Source organism: Lampetra fluviatilis, chromosome 26 (assembly GCF_964198595.1).
Source record: "Lampetra fluviatilis chromosome 26, kcLamFluv1.1, whole genome shotgun sequence".
NCBI lineage: Eukaryota > Metazoa > Chordata > Hyperoartia > Petromyzontiformes > Petromyzontidae > Lampetra > Lampetra fluviatilis.
This window is the reverse complement of record NC_136300.1, coordinates 7373623-7401358: the sequence shown is the minus strand read 5'-3', so window position 1 is coordinate 7401358 and position 27736 is coordinate 7373623. Positions and strand designations below refer to the sequence as shown.

Here is a 27736-nt window from a genome sequence, read left to right as displayed (position 1 = left end):
ATGGCCGACGACGACGACGGCGGTGAAGTACGCGAAGTGCCATTGGAGAAAAGAAAAAAAAGGCCGAAGCACTTTTATGCGCGCGCGCGGGCGTGTTTATTGACACATTAACGCGCGCGCGCGCACACACACAGCCAGACACAGCCACAAACAGCCCAACGCTGACGGCGGTGTAGGCACGGAGAGGTGAACCCCCGTCGCCCGCAAGGCAGAGTTTGTGGCAGCGTCTGCGCGTCCCCCCGCCACACACCGCGAGCGTGGCGCCCCAGGTCAGCACACGCGCATGCATTTTTCATGAAGCGCCCCCCCCCACTGCCCCGCCCCCATAGATGTAAAAGTAGCCCTGGATTAGGGCGATGCACGCACGGCCGTGATTATAACAGTGTCACTGATTTATCTTGGAAAGCGTCACTCGGACTTGAGCTTGTTGCTGTAAAAAGACCTGTGTTGGGATTTGTGGATAATTGTTTTGTTTGTAAGGAGTACTCCGGAGTAGATATTTGCTGTTTTTCTTTTGCGATTGTTTTTTTTTTAGTACGTTCCACAACTGAGACGGCAATTCACATGGAACTAATGTGTACATCTTTATGAAGGAGAAACGCTCGTAAGAAATACTCATCTACGCTGGGTTGGTGATGGTGCTTTGTTTGATACATCTGTCAAACCACTGGTTATGCCATATCATTCCATAGTTATGCAGGAATACATATATTTGTTTTAATTATTTGTACATTTTTATTTAAAGCTTTCGTGACTGCGGGGATTCATATTCTTGGTTCTTTCGGTAAAGTCACGTAGAAGGGAAATAATAAAATAATAAAAATATGAAACAATAAAAAATTCTCACAATAAAATAATACAAATATATTTCATTATTTCCCTTCTACGTGACTTTACTGAAAGAACCAAGAATAATTGTACATGTTATCATCACACTTGTTTGCCAAGAAAGCCTAAGTATCAAGGTTCTTTTTCAGGAGGGTCCTGCGAAGTTTTCATAGTTGGGGGCGAAGTTTTCATAGTCGGGGACGATGTTTCATGCTGCTGCTGCGTGTTCCCAATTGATGAATTTGCAGGTAATTTCTCAGCGTTGGGATGTTTGGCCAATGTCAGATGGATTGTTGTTTCGTGTTTTTTTTGGCTTCGAGAGAAAACACGAGAACCCGGAGAAACCAAATGCAGAACAGGGATAGAACATACACATGTACACAGACACACACAATCGAAACCCATGTCCTTATTTCCGTGTGTCACAAGATACATCACTGGGCAACCGTTTCCCACATTGAATTCTGGATAAGAAATGTAAAAGTAATGCTCGTTTCTGGGGTTGGTCAGGTGTCGCGTGGGCTCAAAAAGGCGACACTGTGCATGCAAGGTGATTGTACTGAGCCAGCTTTACTGAGAACCTGAGTTCAAATCCAGGCTTACAGCCAGCTGGATAGAAACTGGATTCTTAAGGATAGGGAATCGATGGGTTTAGCTTGGTTGCTGACACAGTCACGTGCGTCAAATTGTCCCTCAAACCAGGAGTAGAATGTCACATTTCTATAGAGCGATCCAGTTAAAATACAAGACTAGCTATAAAATGAAATTTGCCACATCATTATCAGGCATACCCAAGCTGATGTCGTGGATTACTCTCCAACATACCTGCGTGTTGAAGTAGTCATAAATTGCCACATTTGTGCCGGTGATAAATTTATTCATTGGCTGCGATCTGATCTAAAAATATATATATATTATGAATATAGATCATGAACCCTGGCCCCTGGATCCCTGGACTCATGGATTCCTTGACTCCCTCAACCCGTTACCCATAGATCCTTTGACCGCTAGACCCCTTGACTCCTGACCCTGGATGCTGGACCCTGAACCCTTCTACCACCTGACTCAATGACCCCATGACCCCTTTATCCCTGGACCCTTTGCCCTAGACACTGGACCCTCGACCATTGTAACCTGGGTGTAGGATGTTGGACCCTATACCCTGGACCCTTGACTCCTGGACGCCTGAAAACCGTTACCCTGAACCTCTTCACCTTTGGACCCCTGACCCCTGGATCCCTTGACCCTTGGAGCCTGGACTTCTGGGCAATTTGAACCCTGGACTCGTTAACCCTGGATTTTTGACCCATTGGTCATTTGACCTCTGGACCCTTGACTTTTGAACCCTTTTACTTGTGGATCTTTGACCCTGAACCCTGAACACTGGACGCCATATGCTAATCCCTCGACCTTTTGACTATGACCATGGATGTCAGATACTGAACCCTGGACCTCTGTACCCCTTTACCCCTGGATCATATAACCCCTGAACCACTGGACCGATTGACCCTGGAGCCATTGACTCCTTATTTTACACCTGTAGCATTTAACTACCAGGCCTTTTGACCCTGAACCTTTTAACTCTTGGTGCGGGATGCTGGACCATATACCCTGGGCCCCTGGACTACTTGACCCCTTTACCCCTGGAATCCTTGACCCCTGGACCCCTAGACACTATAACTCCTGGGCCTCTTGACCCCTGTACCCGTTGACCCCTTGTCCCATTGACCATTGTACCTCTTGAGCTCTTGAATCCTGAACCCATGGACAGCTGAACCCCCTGACCTCTTGGTCCTTTAACCCCATTTAACCCCTTGGCTCTTTGACCCCTGGACCCTGATTCATCGTGCTTACGAGGTGAGTACGAATAGCAGGCACTATATCTTCATTGGACGCCCGCTCTTTTACATCAAGATGAAGCCAAAAACTGCTTTTCCACTGTGCAACTGAGCCGTGCCGGGGGCCTTGCCAAGTCAACCCATCACGGCTCAGAAATGCAGAACCCGAGCCGTGCTACTGACGTCACATGTAATGCCGAGTCACGTGTTTTATGAACATTGTTAACCTCACACCTGGCGCTGCTTGGCCCTGAGCCAGATTCAGGCGTCTTGTGAGGGCACAGTATCACGGCTTGGTTTCGGCTCGGCACAGCAAATGCGCAGTGGGAAATTACCCCACGCCTCGAAGATCCACGCTGGCACGGGTTGGATGTGCCAGTGTAAATGGGGTAAAAAACAAGTGTCTCCGAACTAAACAAGTGTGTTGTGGCACTGCATCACTGCCGCCGCTGCTGCTGCTTGCAGTTGTTCGAATTTGCTCAAGTTTATTTTGACGGTGATCGAAGACAAGAGGAAGGCAATGCAATTCGTCAGGACATGATGCTCGTTTTATGTTTGTGTTTGCATATGCACAATGGCTCTCCCTTTTTTTTGTCCACGTGTGTTGGCTTCTTCTGTGAAACTCATGTTCAGTGCGAGTTTTTTTTTTGGGGGGGGGGGGTTGAGGCCCGGCACGGTTTCAGGTATCACTCTCCACTGACGTCAGTTGTGGCCAGGAATTCAACTTTGGTTGCCGGGTTCATAGGGCAGGGAACAAGCCACCGCACCACCGCTTCACCAGATATCGTGTGGCTAGCATTCCAGCAATAACATCTCTCTTGCTGCGCTGGAATCGTAACACGGTGATCGACAATGTCCAGGCTTTGAACACTTTTGCAAATGTGTAACTGAGACTTGCCGATGTGCCAAAGAGCACAACAGCAGTCTCTTGTGTTTGCGTCATTGACAATGGATGATGGCGACCTTGAATATCTGTCATCCCAAATGTTGATTGTAATTTTTATTTTGGCCAGTATGATTTTCCATTGTATTTGCACTTGTAACTACCCTCTCTAGAAATGCAGGTTATATAATGCCACTGAACATTCTGAGTATGTCCAGGCGGCTGTATCTAATTCCACAAATGTTTGTACAACATTGTTTTTTTTTCTGCTGTTGTTGCGCCATGTCATATTAAGCACCGTGGGATCAATGGATCGGCGTTTTAATTTAGTGGCAGCAGAGAGGAGCGAGACAGACATTATAGCAATAATAATTATTACGGAAATAAAAACGCATCGATTTCCTTCAAGAACGGCCAGCGCACACTGTTATCAGGAGAGATGAGTAACACGGAAACATGCCTAGCCAACAAAAAAAACTGATAAAAATGGGTTTTCACATTCTGACCGGTTTGAGAGTCATACTTAAACTAGTGTGGAAATCACGCTTACTTAGAAATTGAAAAGTATAGATCTCAGTAAAAAAGAAAATGTTGGAACACGATTATCTCTTGAATATAAGCGCACAGTGCCACAGAGGCACTATGTTGATGTGTGCTTGCTGTGAATACACACAAATGCAAACCATGTAGCATAGATATAAAATGCACATTTGGAAAAAAACGCACGCGTTCAAATAGTCATTCTTGCCAACCGGACTGATGTAAGTTTTGGCTGCTGATTTTTAAACCTATTCACTGAAAACCAATATTAAAAGCAAATCACACCCCTTAATAACGTAATTTTTAATATAAAAAGATATATATATACAATATTTCCAATAACAATTGGAAGGCAGTATAATGGGAAAAAAAATTGGCAGTTTCCAGACACATAAATTAATAGGAATGACAAGTATGAACATGTGAAAGCATTGGTATGCTTATATAAATGGTGCTACGAGAGTTACTTTAAGATAATTATAGTAATGATTGCACATGAACAAAAAGAAAAAGAAAATTGTGTAAGCATCGGAGCAAGTGATGTAAGCAAATACCTTCTAAGGTCAATGAGATTATTGCTTGAAATAGTGTGTTTAAACAACGTAATACTTTATTTGGTAAGTTTATTTTAAGCGAGTTGTAGGTTTTGAAAATAACAAAGATAGAGACCCCCCTCATAACCTTTAGCAAACTGTGCTGTTTCGCGAGCACCCATGAAGGCCGGCATAGCACATGAAGGGGTGTGTGACCAGCACCGCGCCCGGCCGCCTTTGTCTCCCCAGTGCTGAAGTTTGCACACTGCACAAGGTATGCATGTAAGGCTGAGTCGACCTAGGGGTGGCCCAGGACTGGTTCAGATAATTGTCACTGGTGTTGGCCGTGAGCGGGAATCGAACTCAGGTCGCCGGGTTCGTAGCGCAGCGTGCTAACCATCGCGGACAAACACACCTCCTTTGCATCATCATCATCATCGGTAAGTAGAGCGTTTATTCAGTATTTGACGTGAGTTATTATTGGTCGTAAACAGGAATCGACCTCGGGTTACTGTGTTAGTCGTGTACTTGTGCGGATCCCTGGGCCGCTAGTCAGACGGGGAAACAGACGAACCGGCTGACTAAGATGGGATAGTTCCATTCGGCTACGGGATATAAATCCCAAACTAACCTAAGCGGAATAGAGCCATGATGCAGTGGCGTCCGCTGAACCACAAACCCGACGGCCTGGATTTGATTCCTGGCCACGGCTAACATCAGCAGTGTATGACATTGCACATTTTTTTTGTATTTGGCTGCTCTAGATTTCCACGTGATAAGCCACTTCATTGGGCTCTCATTTGTGGCCAGATCGCTTCTGGAAAAAAGACCTCTCAAGCTCAAACTAGATTCGAAGCTTTCGTTACTGCAGGAATTATTCTTTGGTTCTTTCGGTAAAGTCATGTAGAAAGAAATAAAATAAAATAATAATAATATAATACGACGTTTCGATTGCTACACAAGCAACCATCATCAGGTACAAATGAGTGAGAAAACAAACGTAGAAATATAGTGCAATGCAACACAGAGAGTCGGCCAACATAACAGTCAACACTCCACCTGGTTGATTCCGTTCTTCCAAAGATTGCTAAATTTGAGAGAGAGACAAAACATAGACGCGGAGACACACAGAAAGACACACAAGCAGCGGGAGACTCACACAGAGACAAACAGAGAGAGACACACACACAAAGGCACGCAGAAAGACAACGTCTCTGTGTCGATGCCTTAACAAGAGAGAGAGTGGGGGGGGCAGAGGGGCAGTTGTGTGGAATTCCTGCCCATGGGGGACGGAGGAGAGAATGGACTTATGAACAAGCACGGTAGAAAGCAAATTTAGTAAAATTAGGAAGTGTAATGCAATGCAACACGGAGAGTCGGTTAGCTACACATTTAATGCATAGCCTGGTTGATTACGTTCTTTCAAAGATTGCTAAATTAGAAGCTAAGTGCTCTTCTTGCTGTAAGGCACGAGTTGCAGTCACACATTACCGAAGTTATTCATGTTTGATTTATCAATTAGATAGAGTGTGTTTTTATTATTATTATTCATTTGATTACATTATTGTGTTATTGTTCTAACAACGTTACCACAGACAGCAGAACGTACAAATTCCCAAGTCTTAGCCAGAGCCCATAAGCATATGAGAATCATGCGCATCGGAGTAGATGCATAATGCGCACACAGAGACGTCGATTCACCGTTTCGCCTAAAAATGTCACGAAGGGAAACCGCGTTTAGTGAGCGTCGAAAGCTTTAAGACTGACAAGACACAAGAGGAGGTAGGATACTAATGGACAACTTTTTCTATCATTTCAGTAATGAGCACCGCACTAGGTATTCATTAGGTCCGAGCAAACCTCGGGGCATCCCATAAAACATCCGAGTGCCGCGTTGCGTGGTCAGTAATAGAAAGGCTGCTGTACTTATATACTCATTTTAAAGCTGAGTTGATCTAAGGGAGGTCCAGGACTAGTTCAAATATTCGTCATTGATATTGGCCTTGAGTGAGAATCGAACTCGGATCGCCGTAGACCTCAGTGCGCTAACCGCGTCACTACCGCCCCCCACACACACAGACAAGCAAACAAATGCACTCAACACACACCTGGGTATGGGCACGGATCACAAATCAAGTATGCACTCGCATTCAAAAAAACAATAACAAGCTTTTCGCTGGAAGAGCATAACACCACCGATTCACCCGAAGCCACTTACTTTGGAAGTGGCTTTTAATGGCTTATTTCTTGGAATAGTGTGCCGCTTTGTACATCCCACCGTGTAAGCGTTCTCGATTGGGCTGCGTGTGCATGGCCTTGCTCCCTTCTCTCGCAATGTGAACGTCTACCACTGTGTTTGTTGATGGAGATGGGTAGTGTCCCGTGGTCGTGTGAGCACTGAAGCACTGTGCTGTGCACGTGCTAGGTGATGTGTACTTGTAGCAGCACGCGTTTAATAGCGACACTGATATTTACATGATTTGGTTAGCGCGCGTTGTGCATTAACCGCAGATGACACATTAGTGTGCACTTTATTTAATTACTCTTTCCATGCATATAGGTTTACGCATGCACACACACGCGCACACTGTTACATTAACGAAATAGGACATTGCGTGTGATATTGTTACATCCCAAGTCGAGCATATTTAATGTATAATAATCTACATTAATATGTGATGCAGTCACGTGATCTGTAGTTGTTTTTAATCCTCGTTTAATCCTCACATTAAATATATTTGACTTTTATTTTTTTAAGATCACTCTGCGTGTGGATTGGGTATACTCTCCTGTCCGCGGGGAGTTTGCCCTCGTCTGCTTGGCTCCCACAATCAAAACAATGAAAATACGTCTTTCAAATCAGCTGGGCTAGACATCCCAAGCAGAACTGCAGAAACAAATATTCTCGAAGATTCATGTTTAATTAGATTTCTACACTACAAAAGGCGATCTTAATTAGCATTACTACATAGTCGAGGAATGTGTTGTCAGTGAGCGCCTACTAAGTTAATTTAATGTGGTCATGATCTGGTAGGGTTAGAATCATTATCCCTAAGAAACGATGTAAGTTACCCTTTATTAACAGACGCATGTAAAAACAAATGTACACACACAACCTCCAATCTCCCCCCCCCCCCCGCAAATGCCATCCATCCATTCCTATCGGATCATAACCATCTCAAGGAACAAGAATGTATACATACAAGCAAATACGCATGCACACGTGTGCCAGTCCCTTCCCGTACCGTACACTTTCAAAAGGACGCTCGTAAACACGCGGGCATACGCTTACACGTGCAAAGCGTCGCCTACATTATATAGGCAGCTTTTTGGGATTGGATTGCAACCCCTAAATACTAACCCTCCGCTCCCCGCACAGACCTCCCTCCCCCGCCAACCCAGCGTACCCTATTTCCCAGCAGCAAGCTTAATCAAAATGCACATGCCCTGCAGCGGATGGGGATGTCTGTACTCGCAAGGCTCCATCTTTTATCATTCGGAAGCGTTTGTTTATTTTGTGTGCGTTGTGTGTGTGTGTGCGTGTCTGTCTACATGGGAGCTTACGTTCTACCCCCCCCCCGCTCCCTCTCCGGCGTTACACAGTAATTAGAATTGTTAATGCGCTGTTGCAATAGCGAAACATGCGGATTGAATATTATTGCGACGCACGGAGTCCTGCGATTTGTCGCGGAGAAGCCAAGGTGGCCTGGTCACGAGGCGTCTTGAACCAAGATGAATTTGTGAGCGATTGGAATGACTATAACGCGAGTTGTTAGGTAGGGTATCGGAATAGAACTGAGAGCGTTGGTGTTCAAGATCTTTACAAGTTATGTTTTTTGTTGTTGGCGTCCTTGTTAACGACACGATTTAAGATGTCGTTTGCGCAATTCGGATATCAATACACACCTGCAACACAGGTAAGACTGAACGGGCGTGTGTCTGTGTGTGTGTGTGTGTCTGTGTGTGTGTGTCTGTGTGTGTGTCTGTGTGTCTGTGTGTGTGTGTGTCTGTGTGTGTGTCTGTGTGTCTGTGTGTGTGTGTGTGTCTGTGTGTGTGTGTGTCTGTGTGTGTCTGTGTGTCTGTGTGTGTCTGTGTGTGTCTGTGTGTGTGTGTGTGTCTGTGTGTGTGTGTGTGTCTGTGTGTGTGTGTCGTACGGTGGAGTAGCGATTAACGCGCTGCGTTACAAACCTGGCGACCCGAGTTCGATTCTCGCTCGCGGCCAACACCACCAGTGACGATTATCGGAACCAGTCCCGGGCCTCCCCTAGGTCGACTCAGCCTCAAATGAGTACCTAGTTCGGTGTGTAGTAAACATCGCTCACTGGGGGGAGACAAAGGCGGCCGGGCGTGCTGCTGGCCGCTCACCCCCCCTCGTGTGCCGTTTGCCAGCCTTCAGAGATGCTCGCTTACAGCACTTGTCCCCAACAGTCTGCTACAGGCTATACGGGGGATCTTTGTCTTTGTGTGTGTACGGGGAGCGGTGGCGCAGCGGTGAGCGAGCGCGCGCGCGCAGTGGCGCTCGGAACGCGTGGTCGAGCTCGGCCATAACGGAACGATCTTGTGCGGTGTTAAAAGATCAGCAACGTGGCATGACAAGAACGGCCCGGTGTAGGGGGTGGCAACACCACTTTCCTATGGCGCCCTGGCCGGCTTAAATAGGTGCTCGCTGCGTGGAAGATAGATTAATCGGTGTATGTGTATGTGTCTGTGTGTGCGCGCTCACAACGCGGAGTAACACGCATTGCCCTACTAACCCGGCAAGGCTTATTTTGAATTGCTGACTGTGCACATCAGCGGTGGCACGTGTGTATCTGACTGAAACTGACCTCCTCTAGGTTGACTTGGCGGTAAATTTGTAGCGGAGTGTGATTAATAATAATTATCGGCGCTGCGGAGTGAAAATGCGGATGGGAGTGGTTATGGCTACACTTGTACCCTCTCCTGTATAAACGTCCGGAGATCGCTGTTTTTTTGTGTTAAACTATACTGTAACCTATTTTATGCGGATGATAACATGCACTTTTAAAAGCAAACATTGGGTTTGCGCCTTTTAATCCAACGGCTGTGCTTGCGACAAATGTTGTCCAATTTTTACAGACACTGGGGACACATTCGGGGGTGCGTGTTGACTTTCAAGAGTAAAACAATGCTGAGAATATGGCAACTAAATAACTACTGTCTAATTATTAATATTAACATCGTTATCAATATGTCATTAAACTCAACACGGCCGTTGCATACAAACACGCCAATGCCCGTCGCGTGTTTTGTATGCAGACAAATGGATATGTGGGATCGAATCGGTATATGGGAGCGGTGGCACAGTGGTTAGCACACTGCGCTGTGAACCCGGCACACCGCAGGTTCGAGTACCTTGGTCACGGCTAATATCAGTGGCGAGTTCTACCTGAACCGGTGTTTGTCGCTCACATCGCCAACCTGCACAGCGCAGCGTGGTGAAAGTATGATCGAAAACTACCATGTCCTTAGGTTTTTTCGGTAAAGTCACGTAGGTAAAAAATTACTTGATACAGCTATCGTGCTGTGACTGTTCCACCTGAAGACGGAAGCTTGTGTTGCCTCCGAAACGTCGTGATTTTTATTTTACTTTTTATTTTACTTTTATTAATTTAAATTTTTTACTTACATGACTTTACCGAAAAAAACCTAAGAATATGAATACTTGCAGTCACGAAAGCTTCAAATCTAGAACTACCATGTCCGTTGTGGCCTTCTTTTGTGGATTGACAGAGGGCTGTAAAGTAAGTTTTATTATATCTTAAGTATGTCTCCGTCTGCTATAAAGAAGGGACCTTGCTTGGAACGTCAAACTATATATTTTTTCATTGTCTAATGGCAAATGTTCAGTTATTGTACTTACACTGCTTATCTTTCATCCCCTGTATTTATATATTCACAGGCTACACAAATAATGTGTCCACATATGTGTACAATATATTAATTAACAACCATACATTAAATTTCGATTTAAAGCTTTCGTGACTGCAGGGATTCGTCTTCTTGGTTCTTTCGGTAAAGTCACGTAGAAGGGAAGTAATACAATAATAAAAATAAAGGTCGTGAGAATTATTTTATTATGTTTTATTTTTATTATTTTATTACTTCCCTGACTTTACCGAAAGAACCAAGAAGATGAACCATACATTATTGTTCCAAAACTCGAACTCTACGCTGCATGTATAATTTACAATGCAAGTGAGAATCAATGGTTATTCCACTTGTTGGTGTGTCGTTGTTAAAGTTACTTTAAGACAATATCAGCGACCTCGGTTAAATCCCTGGCTGTGGTGTACAACAGGAGTAATTATAATCTGGTCCCCACTAGGTTGACTCAAGCTAAAATGAAAACAGTGGTGTGTACACTTGCACGGTCCGACAAATAACTTTATTGGAGTTTTAAATTGCAAAACAAATGTACACACATATTCTTTGGGTCTTTAGGTAAAGTCACGTAGAGAGAAAATAAATTAAATAATAGAATACGACATTTCGATTGCAACTCAAGCAATCGTCATCAGGTAATAATGAATGAGAAAACAAACATAGTAAACTTGGAAATATAATGCAATACAACACAGATAGTCGGCTAACACAACAGTCAACACCCTGCCTGGTTAATTACGTTCTTCCAAAGATTGTTCAATTTGAGAAAGAGACAAAACACAGACACGGAGACACATAGACAGACACACAAGCAGAGAGAGAGACAACACAGAGACACACCGAGAGAGACACACACACATAGACACACAGAGAAACAACGCCTCTGTGTCGAGGCTTTAAATAGAGAGGGGGGGGGCAGAGAGAGGGGGGTAGAGAAATTAGCATGTCAATGAGAGAGTTATGTGGAAATCCACCCCGTAGCGGCCGGGGGAGAGAAAGAGCAAATGGACCTATAGACAAACAAGCCTGGCAAATTTTAGAGAGAGAAATTGGAAGTTTGAAAAAACAAACTTCGTAAAATTTGGAAATATAATGCAATGCAACACTGAGAGTCGGTTAACACACAGTTAACGCATAGCCCGGTTGATTACGTTCTTCCAAAGATTGCTAAATTGGAAGTTCAGTGTGAGTTGTGTAGAAATCCTCCCCGTAGAGGTGGTTCAAACTTAATTTGAAGCTTTCGGGACTGCAGGAATTACTCTTTGGTTCTTTCGGTAAAGCGTATAGAAATAAACTAATTTAAATCATAGAATACGACGTTTCGATTGCAACACGAGCAATCGTCTTCAGGTACGAATGAATGAGAAAACAAACCTAGTAAACTTAGAAATATAATGCAATACAACACAGAGAGTCGGCTAACACAACAGTCAACACCCTACCTGGTTGATTACGTTCAAAACGTTGTATTCTATTATTACATTTATTTTATTTCTACGTTACTTTGCCGAAAGAACCAAAGAGTAATTCCTGCAGTCATGAAAGATTCAAAACAAGTAGATAGGTAAAAAAAGAATAACCAAAAAACTACGATGTTCGATAGCATCAGATGACGACCGCTTGCGTTGCGATCGAAACGTCGTAGTTTTATGTTATTTTCTTTGAACCTATTTACGTGACTTTGCCGAAAGACCCAAAGAATATGAATTCCTGCAGTCACGAAAGCTTTAAGTCGAAATAAATGATTAATGTTTGAGCAAGGTTGCTAGTGAGGCTTTTGGTCACTTGTGTCAGAGATGCTTTGGATAAGGAACAAAATGATATTAGGATTTAAATGTACACACATTTAATGGACGTTTTTACTTTGCAGAACGGGGCAATTTTCACCATATCTGGGTAGGCCTTAATCCAGCGGTGGATTGGCCAGAGCTGATGATGATGAATGTGGTAACTTGGCAGTCATTACCATCGCATTTAAACCGATAATTAGTACAGTATTAGTACATGTATGTGATATAATGAATGTGTTTCAAACCATTTTCTCTTTCCATGTTATCTGCACATCACCTACACATCAAAACATTTATAACAAGGTAAATATTGCACACAGTTTAGGAATAATTAATTATACTTTATCCCAAGTTGCGTTTGTAAACAAACAATATTGTCTTCTTGAGCTCATTCCGTTGAGTTAGTAAATCAATCGAAGTCTACTTCACGTTGCACGGCATCTATGAACTCTTTTTTAAAACGCTAAACTGTTTATTTTTTAAAAGGTAAGGCCCACTCTACTCTACACAAAGGTGTAGACAATTACACAACATCTATTCCGCTACATCACCGCTTCAACCCTAATTATATGCAAACTATCAACGACTTAATTACTTTAAGGAAGAAGACTGCTGCATTGTTCAGGCATTTCTATAACCAGTTCGTCGAATACATTCGCCATGAAGGAGTGTCATTGCCTGAATCGTCACCGATGATGCATGTGCAGCATTCATTTTGGGACAGTGCTTTGAACGGAGGTGTTGCGTTTTTTGTCACCAAAATGCTGGCAGTGATTTTGCACACCACACCTTTCGAACCAATGTTTAAGTTAACAGTTTTGATTAATCACGGTTTACTGGCCAAAAACGCCCCAAAACGCCAGGTGGCCAACATCAATCGACACGATTAAATTATAATAGATCATGTTTTAACAGGTTATTTTTTTTAATTTAATTGAGCAATGCTGTAATAAGAAAAGTATACGATGGGAGGGCATTCCAAAGTGGAGCGGTGCACGGTTGGCCTCGTACGGTGCGAAAGAAGTTCAACATACATACATGCATACACGGGAAGAAGCAGAAATATAAGTGTTATGACCTGGAGTGTTGTGGTGGTTGAGTGAGTGGGTAGGTAGGTGGTTGTGCGTTGTTTTGACCTGTAGTGTGGTGGTTAAACGCAGTGTGGATGAGATGAAACAGTCAATCTGGATGTGATGTGTAGTAAGGTGTATACACACATGTAGGTTCAGTATAAAAACTAAGTTGTTCATGTACAGATAATGTTCATGCATTTGTAAATGCTTTGAATGTTTAAATCTGCAATAATGCATTGATTGCATGTAATATATGATAGATAGAGTAAATACATTGTACACAGGCAGGCCTCAATGTACCCATAATACATTGTGTCTACGCAGTGTACACACTGGGCTTAAGTAAATACAATACTTTGGCAATCATCATGTAATTTGGTAATTAAAGCCGTTGTATCACCATGCACATTACTGCCAGGTTACGCGATGATATTAGAAAAGTGTTTTGTACGCTTTAACGTCGGATTTCCTTTACAATTCGTACGTCGCATTTAACAGCTCGAAATGAAATTTAAAACAATTCTTGGTTCTTTCGGTAAAGTCACGTAGAAGGGAAATAATAAAATAATAAAAATATAAAACAATAAAAATTCTCACGACGTTTCGACTGCAACACAATCAATCATCATCAGGTGTGAAATCCACAGCAAGAACATTTTCTTGCTGTGGATTTCAATAAAATGTTCTTGCTGTGGATTTCAAGAAAATGTTCTTGCTGTGGATTTAACACCTGATGATGATTGCTTGTGTTGCAGTCGAAACGTCGTGAGAATTTGTATTGTTTTATATTTGTATTATTTTATTATTTCCCTTCCACGTGACTTTACCGAAAGAACTAAGAATATGAATCCCTGCAGTCACGAAAGCTTTAAATTGAAATAACCAAGTTCAATAGCGATGGAGCGTTTGGCATTTGGGCATGGGTGGTGGTCAAACAGTCCAAGGAAGGAATTGGATTCTTAAACGGGGGGTCCGCCTCAAAGCTATAAAAGCCCCAGAACTCCTTTAAATGTACTCTGGCTCTGAGTGTATAAGGTATAGAAGGTATTGCATCATTTCAAATGTATGTTTTAAAAAACGTTGCACTTTCGCTGAAGTGTTGTCCTGTCACTACACATACGTACACACGAATTCAACGTATTCATTACGGTCATACGTTTTAGTTTCAATATAGTAGTTGTGAACACCCATGCAATTTTGAGATGCTCAATCAAAATATGAGTTTTTTTTAAACGTCATGATTAAAATGTGCCAATTCTAGAATATTTTATACAGATTTGTTATCCTATCAAGAAGTCGCAAGTTTATTTTAAACATCAACAAGCAGCATATATGTATAGATTTATTATATTTTTGGGGTCCTCAAAATCCAGGGTCTCTGACTTCAGCCCCTCAAGCGGCGGCGTTAATGGGGCCCCATTCTGCATCGCTATGCACGCCAACTATCAAGAAGACTCGTAGAGTCTATGATGCTTATTGTTCTTCGAAGAAGGATAATTTTTAATAAAATGTTAGCTTAACTACACGTGACAGTTTAAGTCAGTGTTCATAACAAAGGTCTAAGGTAGTTTTTATTTTCTTTTTTATTTTAATGTGTATTGTTTCACGACTGCTCGCGAAGTTGTTACATTTGTTAAAGTAGAATTTTAAAACAGGGAGCGCATATTTAGTTGTTTGAAGTTCATTCGTGAAAAAACAACGAAGCATTTACATGGTGTCACGTCGTTGTGGCAACGTTACATTACTGTTCTTTTCATAATTTAAAGGAAAAAAAGTTCAGGTGCAGCTCTGCAATGGCTTATTTGTGACATTGCTTGGAGAAGGGCCTCCAATAGAGGGAGCTACAGAGAGACTTTGTAGATGGTATTTGGCCTCCGCTTCCATGCCCTGTAACAATGACATGAAGATGGCTGGATTGCACAGTGGCAGCGTTCGACGACTCACGGCTTGCAAGGTTACGAGTTCAAATCCTGGTCAGGCATCGACACAGCCTCTCATTTCACCGGGTCGGTAAAACGAGAGCCACTTAACAGGACGTCAACGGTGATCGTTCCACAGATGAGGCCACCTCTTGTCATAGAAATATGGAATTACCCACCACCGCCGCTGTCTCTGAGTGGCTCTGTCTTGTGCTTCATTTAATTAGGGAGACACACTGGCTTGCTTTAGCAACAGCCTAGTAGCTCAAGCAAATATAAACATTTACATATATTTATTTCAGCCTCTTGCATATAAATGATATATTCTGTGAGTGGCCACGGACTTTAGAAAATAAATTTTTAGTTTTAAGTCCAAGCATGAAGTAAGCCCTGGCCTAGAATATTTGTAATACTGTACACGAGCCCTTAAAAGACCAATGCACTTATTCCATTATACAATTAGTCCTTAAATACGGGTCTTCAGGCTATGTTTTACTATTACGCTGATGTGATTTTCTTTTCGGTGTATAGTATTCCAGTTACGTTTTTTTGTTGTCGTTAATGCATCGCTCTGTGTGCACGCACTATTGCATATATATTAGACTCGCATCGCACAGTTCATATGTTGTGCTCGGTTCTAAATATCATTCACTTTGAGCCTCCAAGTTCTTGAGAGAACATTTGCTGTCTCAATAAACGTACACGTAAAATAAGAATGCTAATTATAATTATAAAACAAGAGTCTTGATACTGTCACTCAGAGAAAATATCGCATACATCCACTATATAATATATTTTCCTATGCGTTCATCTTTCAATAATTTGTATTTATCTTATAGAGTATTTTATTGTACGATTACGTTGTTAATGTGTCCATGTAGCCCACTGTTTTTTACGCGATGCGTATTTAAAATAAGCTTTAGTTTATACAGCCGCTTGTTCAGTTTTGTGTTGCTTTGTTTATTTACATGCAGTCATGTACATGCATATAAATTATACACAGGCTTTCACGACCAATATTATGATTCGTGATGGGTTTCTTTTGGGTTAGGTCGCGTAAAAAAAATGTGTGTTGTAAACCCCCCGCCACCCGACACAAATGAGCCAAATGCATCACTGCATCAGCAGCACCACCTGTGTTGTTGTTGCAGAGCAATCTGACCACATTTAAATGAGTACCACGTTTCGCTGGAGATTACATCCAGAATCATCAGATTGTTAATTGGCTATGTCAGGTGGCAGGGGGTTTACAACACACATTCTTGTTACACGATCTACAACCAATAGAGACCAATTATAAAACTCGCGTTGTAATTACAGGGCCCTTTATTAATCTACTGCAGGAGGAAGGCCTCTCTACGCCTATTGGTCAAGGGAGTCGTCTGACCATGCTTCACCACGCTCATCAGCGTTGTTTGGCGAATGAGGTATTCAGTATCGACTAAGATATCACTCATAACCGATGTTAGCCATGACCCGGAATCAAACTCTGGTCGCCAGTGCAATAGCGCAGTGTGTTCCCACCAGGGGCGGTTTCTTCATTAGGGCGATTGGGCGACGCACCACCAATGTCATTCAACCACAGAGTCACGCTAGCCGTCACTGTGCCTCTGGATATAGTCCAATCAGCGTCATGCTACGTTCTGTGGAGTACCGCCTCTTTTTGGGCGATTTCACTCCGGCTGAGAATCGCCCCGAGTGTTCCCATAGACTTACATTCAAAGATGTTTTTTTTCGAACGGGGGCGCTGCAATGCATTCTCTATGGCTTCCAGGAGGGCTCGCCCTAACGTGCTTACGTCATCATACGTGCTTACGTCATCATACGTAAGCACGTTTCATCCAACAATATAATTTGTCGCCACCTAGTGGAATCTTTAATAAAAGAAACTTGAGTGGTTTGTTTTAATAGTGAGTATAGAAACAAACAAGATGTATTGTAAGAGTCACTTTATTTTTCATTAATATTAAAGAAGTGAAGTTGCCTTTACATGCTTAAGCTGTTCATTTATCCATTGCATGGGTGGACCTTATCCTTATCAATCATCCAGACATTTGCCCCCCCTGAGAGATTTTGCAGGAGCCGCCACTGGTTCCCACCCTCCCACCCCATGTAGTCCATGTACAGCACCATCATTCACGCTACATCGCAATGCTACATCACAGACGCCCGTTGCTGAGGTTAGAACGCTAGCCACACAACGGTGATGTCGTGAGTTTAAATCTCACTCGAGGGTCAACATCATCCCTCTGCGATGGATAACCCCAGAAGTCGGTCCGTGGTGACAAAGCATTACGGGACTGTGCTGGAAATGATGTACAAGCACGCAACAAAATAATCGTAACATTGTAATTAATACCGCTTTGTATGAGCATATTCTATACGGTATTCTCCAGATTATGAGATGCACCCCCCCCCCTGAATTTTAAAGAAAAATGTGGGGGTTGCAGTAGGTGTATGTGTCTGTGTACATGATTTTGTCTGGTGTACATTGCTAGATTTGTAGAAATCCATTGTCACTGGGCTCAAGTTTGGGGTGAGTTACTTTCCAGAGCATCTTAAAATATGGAGAATATGGTACATCGTTTCTGCTATGAGACGGTGATAATTTAGAATGTGGTATTTTTTCTTTACTTGTTCCACGGAAAGACTGGCCCCTGCCATGAGAGTGTGGTATTTCCACCACAAACTCAGTGCCACCATCGGAGACGATCGTCAACCCAGGGAGACACCGCGACTTTGAGCCGTTATTTAAACCGCGAGAGCCATTGCTTTGTGTCCACGGATTGCTTAGAACAATTAGCATCGAGACGTTATTGAAACTGATGCATGCTTTCACCAGAATCCAACCTCAGTTTTTTTTTCTTCTTTCCAGAGCGGATGCGATGTGCTCATGTTTCTCCACCCTACAGACTAATCAGGCAGCTGCATTATGAAACAGCTGCAGCGTGCGTAGAGTGAGGCTTGGGGTGGTATTGGCAGGTACCACTCAGAGTCCCCGTAGAAGTGACTTTGAAACCACTTTAGCAACGGAAATACACTGGAATTATACACCTATTCTGACATTTTAACACCTCAGAATGTTCTTTGTCACAAAACGTTCCTAAAATACCCCAAATATTGTAGTTTGATTTTTTTTTCATTTTGAAACAAAAAAGGCAAAGTGATTCCCAGCTGTAATGAGCAGGGAGCTCATCGACTGTTTGAAGCCACGAGTCAGTGGTAGAAATTCTAGATTTGAAGCTTTCGTGACTGCAAGGATTCATATTCTTAGGTTTTTTCGGTAAAGTCACGTAGGTAAAAAAATTCAAATTTAAATTAATAAAAGTAAAACAAGCAAACCCGTAAAAACAAAGTTTTTCACTATAAATCCTTTATATGCGTGGCAGCGAACTTAATATAAAGGATTTAAAAAAACATATTCGCCTGTGGACGACGCGGGGATCGATCCCGCGACCTTTGGCATGGGAAGCGAGGGCGCTACCAACTGCGCTACTCCGCCACGGCCTATGGAGGGGTTACGCTCTGGGCTCTTATACTGTGACGTTCAGCCAAAGCCAAGAATGAGTTCTATTTGAATATATGTAAAATATTTTTTTTTGCCTAAAAAGTGTAAAATTTTGGGAATTTTTTTTCACGAACATTAATTGTCTGTCACAACGAGTCTGTGTGGAAAATGTCAGCTCGATTGGATCACGGGAAGTGGGTTAAAAAGCGACCGAAAGATTTGCACTGTCGTAAGCAAGCACGCAAGCAAGCAAGCACGCAAGCAAGCGAACTTAATATAAAGGATTTAAAAATATATTCGCCTGTGGAGGACGCGGGGATCGATCCCGCGACCTTTGGCATGGGAAGCGAGGGCGCTACCAACTGCGCTACTCCGCCACGGCCTGTAGAGGGGTTACGCTCTGGGCTCTTACACTCTGACGTTCAGCCAAAGCCATGAATGCGTTCTATTTGAATATATGTAAAATACATTTTTTTGCCTAAAAAGTGTAAAATTTTGGGTATTTTTTTCCACGAACAATAATTGTCTGGCACAACGAGTCTGTGTGGAAAATGTCAGCTCGATTGGATCACGGGAAGTGGGTTAAAAAACGACCGAAAGATTTGCTTGGTCCTAAGCAAGCAAGCAAGCACGCGAACTTAATATAAAGGATTTAAAAAATCACGACATTCCTATTTCTCGGGCGAATCTGTCCATCGGCCAATCGCTATTGACCTCCTCACAAAGTGGTACTCGTTTTATCGACCCCCGCAGGAATGATGGTCAACGCCGACCAAGAGTTCAACTCGCGCCCTTCAAATTGTGAGCTGCTCGCTCGATGGCTGAGCTATCCGGCCGGAATGAGACGAAAGTTTCCCTGGCTGTTGGGAGGATGTGTACCCTTCTTTCTTAGTGTTGGTGAGAATAATAATAATAAGTCAAATGCCTCCATGACCAAGCAAGCATTAGCAGCCCTAAGCAGAGGTCGCAACCCGGTACCCGATACCCGTACCCTACCCGATACCCGGCTACCCTTACCCGGCCGGGTACGGGTACAGGTACCCGTTTGCGACCCTGGTGCGGCCGGGTACGGTTACGGGTAGGCCGTGAGTCACTGGTGAGTCACCGTTTGTCACTCATTTCCCAACGTCTTGTCTCTTCTCACAATTCAAGTTCCTAGAATCAACGCACCCGCGCCTGCAACATGGCTTCATCCCAGAGGTCGCAATCGGGTAGCCGTGCCCATACCCTACCCGATACCCGGCCGGGTACGGGTAGCCGGGTATCGGGTAGGGTACGGATACCCGATTGCGACCCTGGTGCGGCCGGTTATGGGTACGGGTAAGGAATCAAAACCCGTTTGCGACCTCTGGCCCTAAGTCAGTGGTGGAAATTACACATTGCTATGGAAGGGGCCATACCCTCTATAAAATAACTATTTTTGATATCTTTCACAGTGGCACTTACTCTTTTATTGACTTGAGTAAGAGTGAGTCGATCTCAAATGCATTTCAACTTGCAACCTCATAAATGCCATTTTGAGCGCTCTGCCAAAGTAAAGAACATGTACAAAATAATGGAATGTTTGAATTAAAACATATATATATAGAAATTACAGACTGAGAATAACAATATTTTACGACACTGTAAAGCACTCCTAAATATCAAACGTGTGACACATTTATATTTAAAGTATGCAAATTGTAGAGTATGCACAGCAAAAAATGTAACAATACAGTATAACTAAAGTATATTGAAGGATGTGCTATCACTAAGCGTAAATAACTGTGTATATGTGTGTGTGGAGTGAGTGGTAGTGTAGCGGGTAGCGCTCTGCGCTACAAACCCGGCCCCCCGAGTTCGATTCCCACTCAAGGCCAACATGGTGAACCGGTCCTGGGCCTCCTCTAGGTCGACTCGGTCTCAAATTAGTACCTGGTGCGATGTGTGTAAACATCGCCACTGGCCACCCACCCCCTCGTGCGCCGTCTCAGCCTCCAAAGGTGCTCGCTAACAGCACTTGCCCCAACAGTCTGCCAAGGCTATACGGGGGATCTTTGTCTTTGTGTGTATGGAGTGAGTGGCATCCTTATAGCCGTTTACTGTGTATATGGTGTTATTTTAGCTGTTGCCAAGTGGCTAATTGCAAGTGTTTTACAGCACAGGAGGCACTTTTACTGCCTCGTCGAACAATTGTAAACACGTTTCTTGAGAACAGCGGTAATGTCACGACTGTAGTGAACGCATGCAACCCCCTGTTGTAGAAGTGTGAGCCAACAACGGTGGACAGAGTTGCTGCTAGGAAGCAATGTCAACTAAAGGCGCACTACCAAATAATTTAAGTAATCGATTATTCTCACGATGACCCCAAACAGTGAGACGGACATCGCAGTTGTCTCCAGCACCGATCTGTTACTGCCACGGCAATAAATATCATATCAGTGGCCACTATTTAACCAGTTAGCGAGGCCCATTGACATGATTACAATTGGGAGATTAATCCGAACAGCTGTTACATGCAGATAGACCGCAAGGCAAGTGGGCCAGAAACACTGTTACAGCAGGTAAAGCTTATCTTGGCCGACCACACTATTAAAACATTTGGGCCATAAAGACAATTCTCTATCCACTTTGCAAGCCTCAACACATCCCATTAAAATGAAAGGTGTGACTGTGGTGTGGCCACGACCCACAACAGTACGATGAACAAGTCTCATCTCTCCACGAGCCGCACACATTCTCTTTTGATCGTTGCCTTTCCCTACCGCGTGAGGCCTAGCAATTGACGGAAGGCAATATGCATCCTTTATTGCAGGGATCTAGGCAAGGGTGGGTGGGTTTTGGAGGAGTGATATGTCGCAAATATTTTGGCAAAAATAACGTTTTTTTTTTCATGCCGAACAACATGCGCTACACTCTGGAAACACACCGGCGATGTTGAAGCAAAGTAGTTTTATGCTTTAGTTTTTTCCAATCGTAAATTATCATACACAGGGTTAGCTTACCGTTGTATACGTAGTATCGAATAGTAGCTAATGACACACTGGGAAAAACTGGTGATGTAAACACATATTGTTTAGTTACTTCAGTGGGAAGGGTATCTGTACAGCATGGAGTTGTGCTGGTTTATCAAGACGGACATTGAAGTAGCGCTCATAGATTGGTGAGCGAAGAGAAGACTTAAAGACAAATATTGGGATGAGTCTACAGAAATCGATCTAGGAGGTCATACATCAAGCGTATAATTGGTGTAGAATCTGGCAGAAGGAAGAAATGCCGAGGTGTGGTGTGTTTTATGTATGTATGTATGTTGAACTTCTACCCACCATACATAGCCAGCCGTGCTAATCGGAGGTGCGGGAGAAGGACAACAAACTTAACACAAAAGCAGAAAATCTAGATTTCAAAGTCCATAGCACCAGTGGTTTCCTAATATCAGAAGGAAGAGCATTCCAGACGTCCGCAGAAGCGCATCTGAAAGCGAGCGATGCAGTCACCGTCTTTGTTCGATGGCTCGCCAGAAGCCGCTGCGAGGATGAACGGAGTTCGCGTGATGGTTCATGCTCCTTGAGATCATCGAGATATTGCGGTTCGTTTGTTGCAAGCTCTTTGTGTGTAATGAGTGTGACCTGTCGTCGTGGTACACACACACACAGTTATGGTACTGGCTGTGATGGCCTTGGTCTCGGTCGTGATCTTGACCACAATAAAAGACAGCCGTGTCTGTTTTTCGTCGTCGTGCAGCGCAGCTTTCCGATGTTTGTCCAGGTTGCGCCGCGTGTCGTTTCTCACCGTGCCCATCGTTTTTCTCCACGTGCTGAGTGCCTCTCTTGGAACTATTCACCCAGTAAACATGAAAATGTATGCTCAATGTTGGGGGCCAACGTCGGTTCAATGGTTCCAACCACGCGCCAACGTTGCACGTTCAACTGGACATGAATTCAGTTTTTCAAGAAGCTTTGAGCGTGTTGAGCGGAACTTCGGACATCGTTGCTGGCAACACGCGGCACAACACGAACACACATCGGAAACATGCGTTCTCTTGCAAGCTGCTAAAGAGATTGACAAACTCTGCCTTTTCTCTCGTAGCTCGTGTTGCACAAGCCCACTGCTGAGGTGTGCGGGTCCCGGCGGGAGGATGGCATCTGCACGGTTGGAGGCAGGGTTGGGATTGGCCAGTGCCCCATGCAGAGCCCCTTTGACCGAGGGCTATGCGTAGGAGGACTGGGCGCGTTTTCCGCAGCCTCCCCAGCCTACGGAGCTTACCTCTCCTACCACGGACAGCCGCAGTCGATCTATACGCCGATGGTACGAAGCACCCTTCAAGCACGGCTATAACAATGTGGGTGAGAGCCTAATGGTGAGATTGAGGGCGCCACGGTGGCCAGATGTTAACTATCTCGCCTGGTATACAGGTCATTGGTTCAACCACGACCCTGATGCCTGTATATTTGGAGTTTGCATGTTCACCCCGTGGTCGCGTGGATTTTTCTCCGGGTCTTCTGGTTTTTCCCTCCACATTTAGAAACATGTGTTTAGAGTATTTAACAGCTATGAGGCCTTCCTGTACACATAAATTGTGGAATTCCCTTCCTCAGTCCATGAGGGCATCTTAGTCTGTTCCACTTTTTAAATCGCGTCTAAAAACTAATCGGTATTTACAGGCTTTTCCCGTAACTTAAGCTTACGTGAAATACTTTGAGGCCTTGTGCGAATTGCGATATAGAAAACCGAGTTTATTAATATAGATGGCACAATTAATGATTAATATTATTACTTTAGTTTGGTCGAGTAACATTGTTGTAAGCGCATACACTTGTACAATCGCTTTACGACGGAATTGGCCAGTTGACCAATTCATATTTCAGTCTGCAGTAGACTCGGCCTTTTTGTTGTGGACCTGCAGGCTGGATACGAGCTTGCGGATGGGACCAGGTCGGCTCTGGCCCATGGCTCTTACTGCACCTACGATCCCACACTCTCCCACTACCCCTGCGACAGGTACTAACGGGACGGCCACATTTTCAGCTCAATCGGGTTGGTGGTCTCGACAAGGCCAAGAGCATTGTACGTACAATGTGTTGGGCACATGACTTGTGTGAAAGGCATGATGGGAGTCGTGACTTCCTGTTGTTTGTAAGCATGCTTTTCCATGTTGAACGTAGGTAATAAGCCTACTTACTATTCACCAATCCTTGAAATGGGTGTCCAAAGTTACATTTAGTATAAGCTAATACTGCTACCAGAGACGCAAAAGTCCAACACATTTGTTTATAGAAACTACCAAGGCTATGTGTATTGGCATGTTTGTGGCATGCACATAAAGCTTTGCTAATGATAAAATACATAATTGAAAATCACAGTCATGTGACTTTCAAGATGCTACTTCAGTGCCCTCTAGTGATACCACTGGAGTATGACTTCTAAAACCTTTGGTGAAAATTCCACATTCCCATGGCAGGGATCAGAAAGTGTAATCGATCATTACTGCTGACTTCTCTGTAAAGGGGATACTAATTTGCGTCATCCAAGATGATGTATTTGGTATAAACTTAGCATCCCTCTTTATGAGATCTTGACCTCCATTTACAGCTTTGGCTGACCATTATCTAAAGTTGCCAAATGTCCAGTGATTTCAGAAATGCTGTCTGAGGGCCTCGCCGTTGAAGCTTTTCTGAATATTGGGACTTTGTCTCTAGTTTAAAATTCTTCTGGTCTCATGCTCAAATCACGTTTCTGGCAAAGGGTCGGGGCTATCTGAGTAGTCTGAGGGGCTAGATGAGCAGTGGGAGGGGATAGCCGAGCAGGAGGAGGAGGGGCTAACTGAGCAGTGGGTGGGGCTAACATTATATAGAACCCCAAGACCCTTGAACTCTGTAGGCAGGGCTAGTAACGGAGCAGGCTTGGCTATGTAAAAATTAACCCGTAAAAACAAAGTTTTTCCCTATAAATCCTGTATATGCATGGCGGCTAGAGTCCTCTCGTCCTCTGGCTTGAGATGGCTGCCACCTATGGGTCAGATGATTGCCTGCCACCATTAAGCAATTGGTAATTAAATATAAAAAAAAAAATCCTAAAAAGTGTAAGTTATGGAAACAAATTTTCACGACAATAAATTGTCACGCACAACGAGTCTGTGCAAAATGTCAGCTCGATTGGATCACGGGAAGTGGGTTAAAAAACGATCGAAATATTTGCACGGTCGTAAGCGCGCAAGCAAGCAAGCAAGTGAACTTAATATAAAGGATTTAAAAAGTGGGCAGCATTGAGAAGGGGGGAAGGTGGGGCCAGCGGCTCACAGTTGTGTCGTCGGTGAGCCTCTCGGAAAGAAAAAAAGCATTGTCGATCCACCCTTAGGTACGGCGCTGCAGAGGCGAACGCCGCGCGGCGCAAGAACGCCACTCGCGACGCCACGGCCACGCTCAAGGCCTGGCTCCACGAGCACCGCAAGAACCCGTACCCCACCAAGGGGGAGAAGATCATGCTCGCCATCATCACGCGCATGACGCTCACCCAGGTGGGCGGTTTCATTCAAATCTGTGAGTGATGTGATGGCCCATCACAGCAGGAAAATGAATGCAGCTTTGGCAACACATTTATTTAACAGCAAGCAAAGGTGTGTACTGATTTCCAGAAAAGCTCAGCCTTGTTCAGTTCTTTTGAGGTGGTGGCCTGGATAAGGCAGAGAGCATTTGTGCGCGCAATGCACATCTTTGTGTGTTGTTAAATCTAGACGGGTGTGCGCTCTGATCCAGGCCAACTGAGTTTTATTCCAATCTACGGCTAACATGAGTGATGAGTAGGTTCAGAACATGTCTTGGGTCTGCACTAGGTTGGCTTAACCTTTAGTAGTCTGTTGCACTAAGAATCCAGCCACCTGGGTTTAAGTTCCACATTGGCTGCGATGACATTGATCTCGAACCAACACACTGCCATTGCACCTTTATCTCCGTTGCTTGGTTTTGCACGAATCTGTTCAGAGCTTCACGTGAGCCCTTTCATTCAGATCTCCACTTGGTTTGCCAATGCTCGCCGACGTCTTAAGAAGGACAACAAGATGACGTGGACTCCCCTGGGCAGCCACAGCCGGGACGAGAAGGAGGCTGAATGTGACAGCAGCCATGCAGGTTCGTTCACCATGACAACTGTTTACCGGTAGCAGAAATCGATGGTTGCAAAACGTGTGGCTGGTCCAGGCATTGGTTAGAAAATGCAACTCGAAATCAGAAAACTTTTTTTTCAACAGTGAATCACTTCCTCTTGTTGAACATAGTATATGAAATATCGTAATATCGAGTAAACATACATATACCACCATTGCACTGATGTATCGTAGTGACTTTCCCACTCCTTTTTTGGCCGATTTGATCTTAGTTCACATTTTAGAAAGAAACGGTTAATAAATGGACTACGTGAAGGTTGCCTTTTCTCACTATTGTGAACATCGTAAATTCAGCAGAGGCCTTGAAGACATCCATTCAACTTCCCCAGAGGCAGTGCTTTGGGTATACGACCTGTATGAGTTGCTATGTAAAGCCGTGCCAACCCATTACGAACAAAGAATTGTATCGGCTGCAGAAGGATGGAAGGCTGAGTTGAGCCCCAATCTTCAGTTTAGCTCACAGCCTTCCGATCGCGAGCCAAGCATTCCAACCACATTGTGACTTGATCAGATTGTTATATGGATTGCTCATACACACACACACAATCTTCACTTCTCTATCTGCAGATCAACATGAGGACAATGGTGACGACTCTCGACTGATGGACAAGGGGGACGAGGGCAGAGGAGATGACCACCGAAGAATTTGCAGCCCAGCCACAATGAGCAAGCGCTCGTTGTCCCCTACAGGGATGCACAGCAGCAGCAACAGCAGCAGCAGCAGCGACAACAGTGAGAGCAATCTTGCCCTGACTGTCCAACAGCATGCACCGCCAATCCCCAACAGCGACGCTGACGACGATACGCAGCACCTCGCCGGCCACTCGAGCGGTGGACATCGCGGCGTGATCCGAGACAGCGGTCTTATCGCCGGCGCCACCTGGGAAGGACGAGCCGAGCAGAAGCCTCCGGCCGCAGACAAACCCAAGATCTGGTCCCTAGCTCACACGGCGACTGCTCAGATGGGTGAGCAGAGCCGCTGGTCCCCGAGGCCTGGCTCGGTGAGTGCCCTGCCTTACTTCGTCCCACCGCCACCGCCGCAACTTGCCGTTGACTCCGGGGACAATCCCTCCACGGGCGTGTCCCCCATGGAGGGATTGCGATGCTGGGCGAGCGAGGCCTACCAGGGAGGCTTTTTGGCGGCGGGAGACCTACTGTGGGGAGGCGATGGCGGCGAGAGGGGATCGTCGTTCTGGACCGATGGCGGTGGCCTGAGGTTCAAATTGGCCGCAGAGAGGGGGACGGATGGCGCTGGGCGGTCATGAAGTGCCCAGCCTGGCTTGATGCAGTAGTGACTCGGAGCCCTCTACAATGGTGCGAAAGGGGGGCTTCAAGTGTAAAGAAGATGCCTTGAGGCTTAGAATTTTAAGAATAGATCTTCCTCATATGAACATAAGACAGATCTGAAACATAGTAGGATGCAATACCTTGGCTGTGGCTGATCATTGTTTTAATGCGGTGGGCTCACACGAAATAGATTTCTGTAAGACGAAGGTACTTTGCAAACCCACTGGCTATCAACAAAGATTCGTTTATGAAGCCATCCATATATACAGACGTAGACACAATTTCAACCGAGAAGATGGGTACAAAATCATTGGAAGGACGTTATCAACCCGTTTAAGTCATAACTGGCTGTGATGTTCCCATCCTACCACCTTCCGAAGTTAGTTGTTATTTTCGGCTCTCTAATTTTACATTAACAGGTTAAAATTTCTCACACCAACACAACCACCTTCGGGCACCGACCTCGAGGTGGCAGCGGCTCTGTAATCCTAC

General features: G+C 44.4%; 1 protein-coding gene across 1 annotated transcript; it reads left to right on the top strand.

The window, feature by feature from the left end:
- On the top strand, positions 1–27222 carry LOC144942140 (iroquois-class homeodomain protein IRX-4-like). Its single transcript, XM_078868901.1, has 6 exons — positions 1–27; positions 22885–23103; positions 23702–23796; positions 25153–25312; positions 25802–25922; positions 26525–27222. Exons 1-6 carry the CDS (start codon positions 1–3, stop codon positions 27220–27222), a joined length of 1320 nt encoding a protein of 439 aa, XP_078725027.1.
- Positions 27223–27736: the final 514 nt, after the last annotated feature.

Excerpts from the sequence above, each read along its gene's own strand:
- LOC144942140 (XM_078868901.1), top strand. The coding sequence starts at position 1 with ATGGCCGACGACGACGACGGCGGTGAA. Across the intron at positions 25,313-25,801 it reads CGCGCATGACGCTCACCCAG|ATCTCCACTTGGTTTGCCAA; the intron begins GTGGGCGGTTTC and ends CCTTTCATTCAG. Across the intron at positions 25,923-26,524 it reads ATGTGACAGCAGCCATGCAG|ATCAACATGAGGACAATGGT; the intron begins GTTCGTTCACCA and ends CTCTATCTGCAG.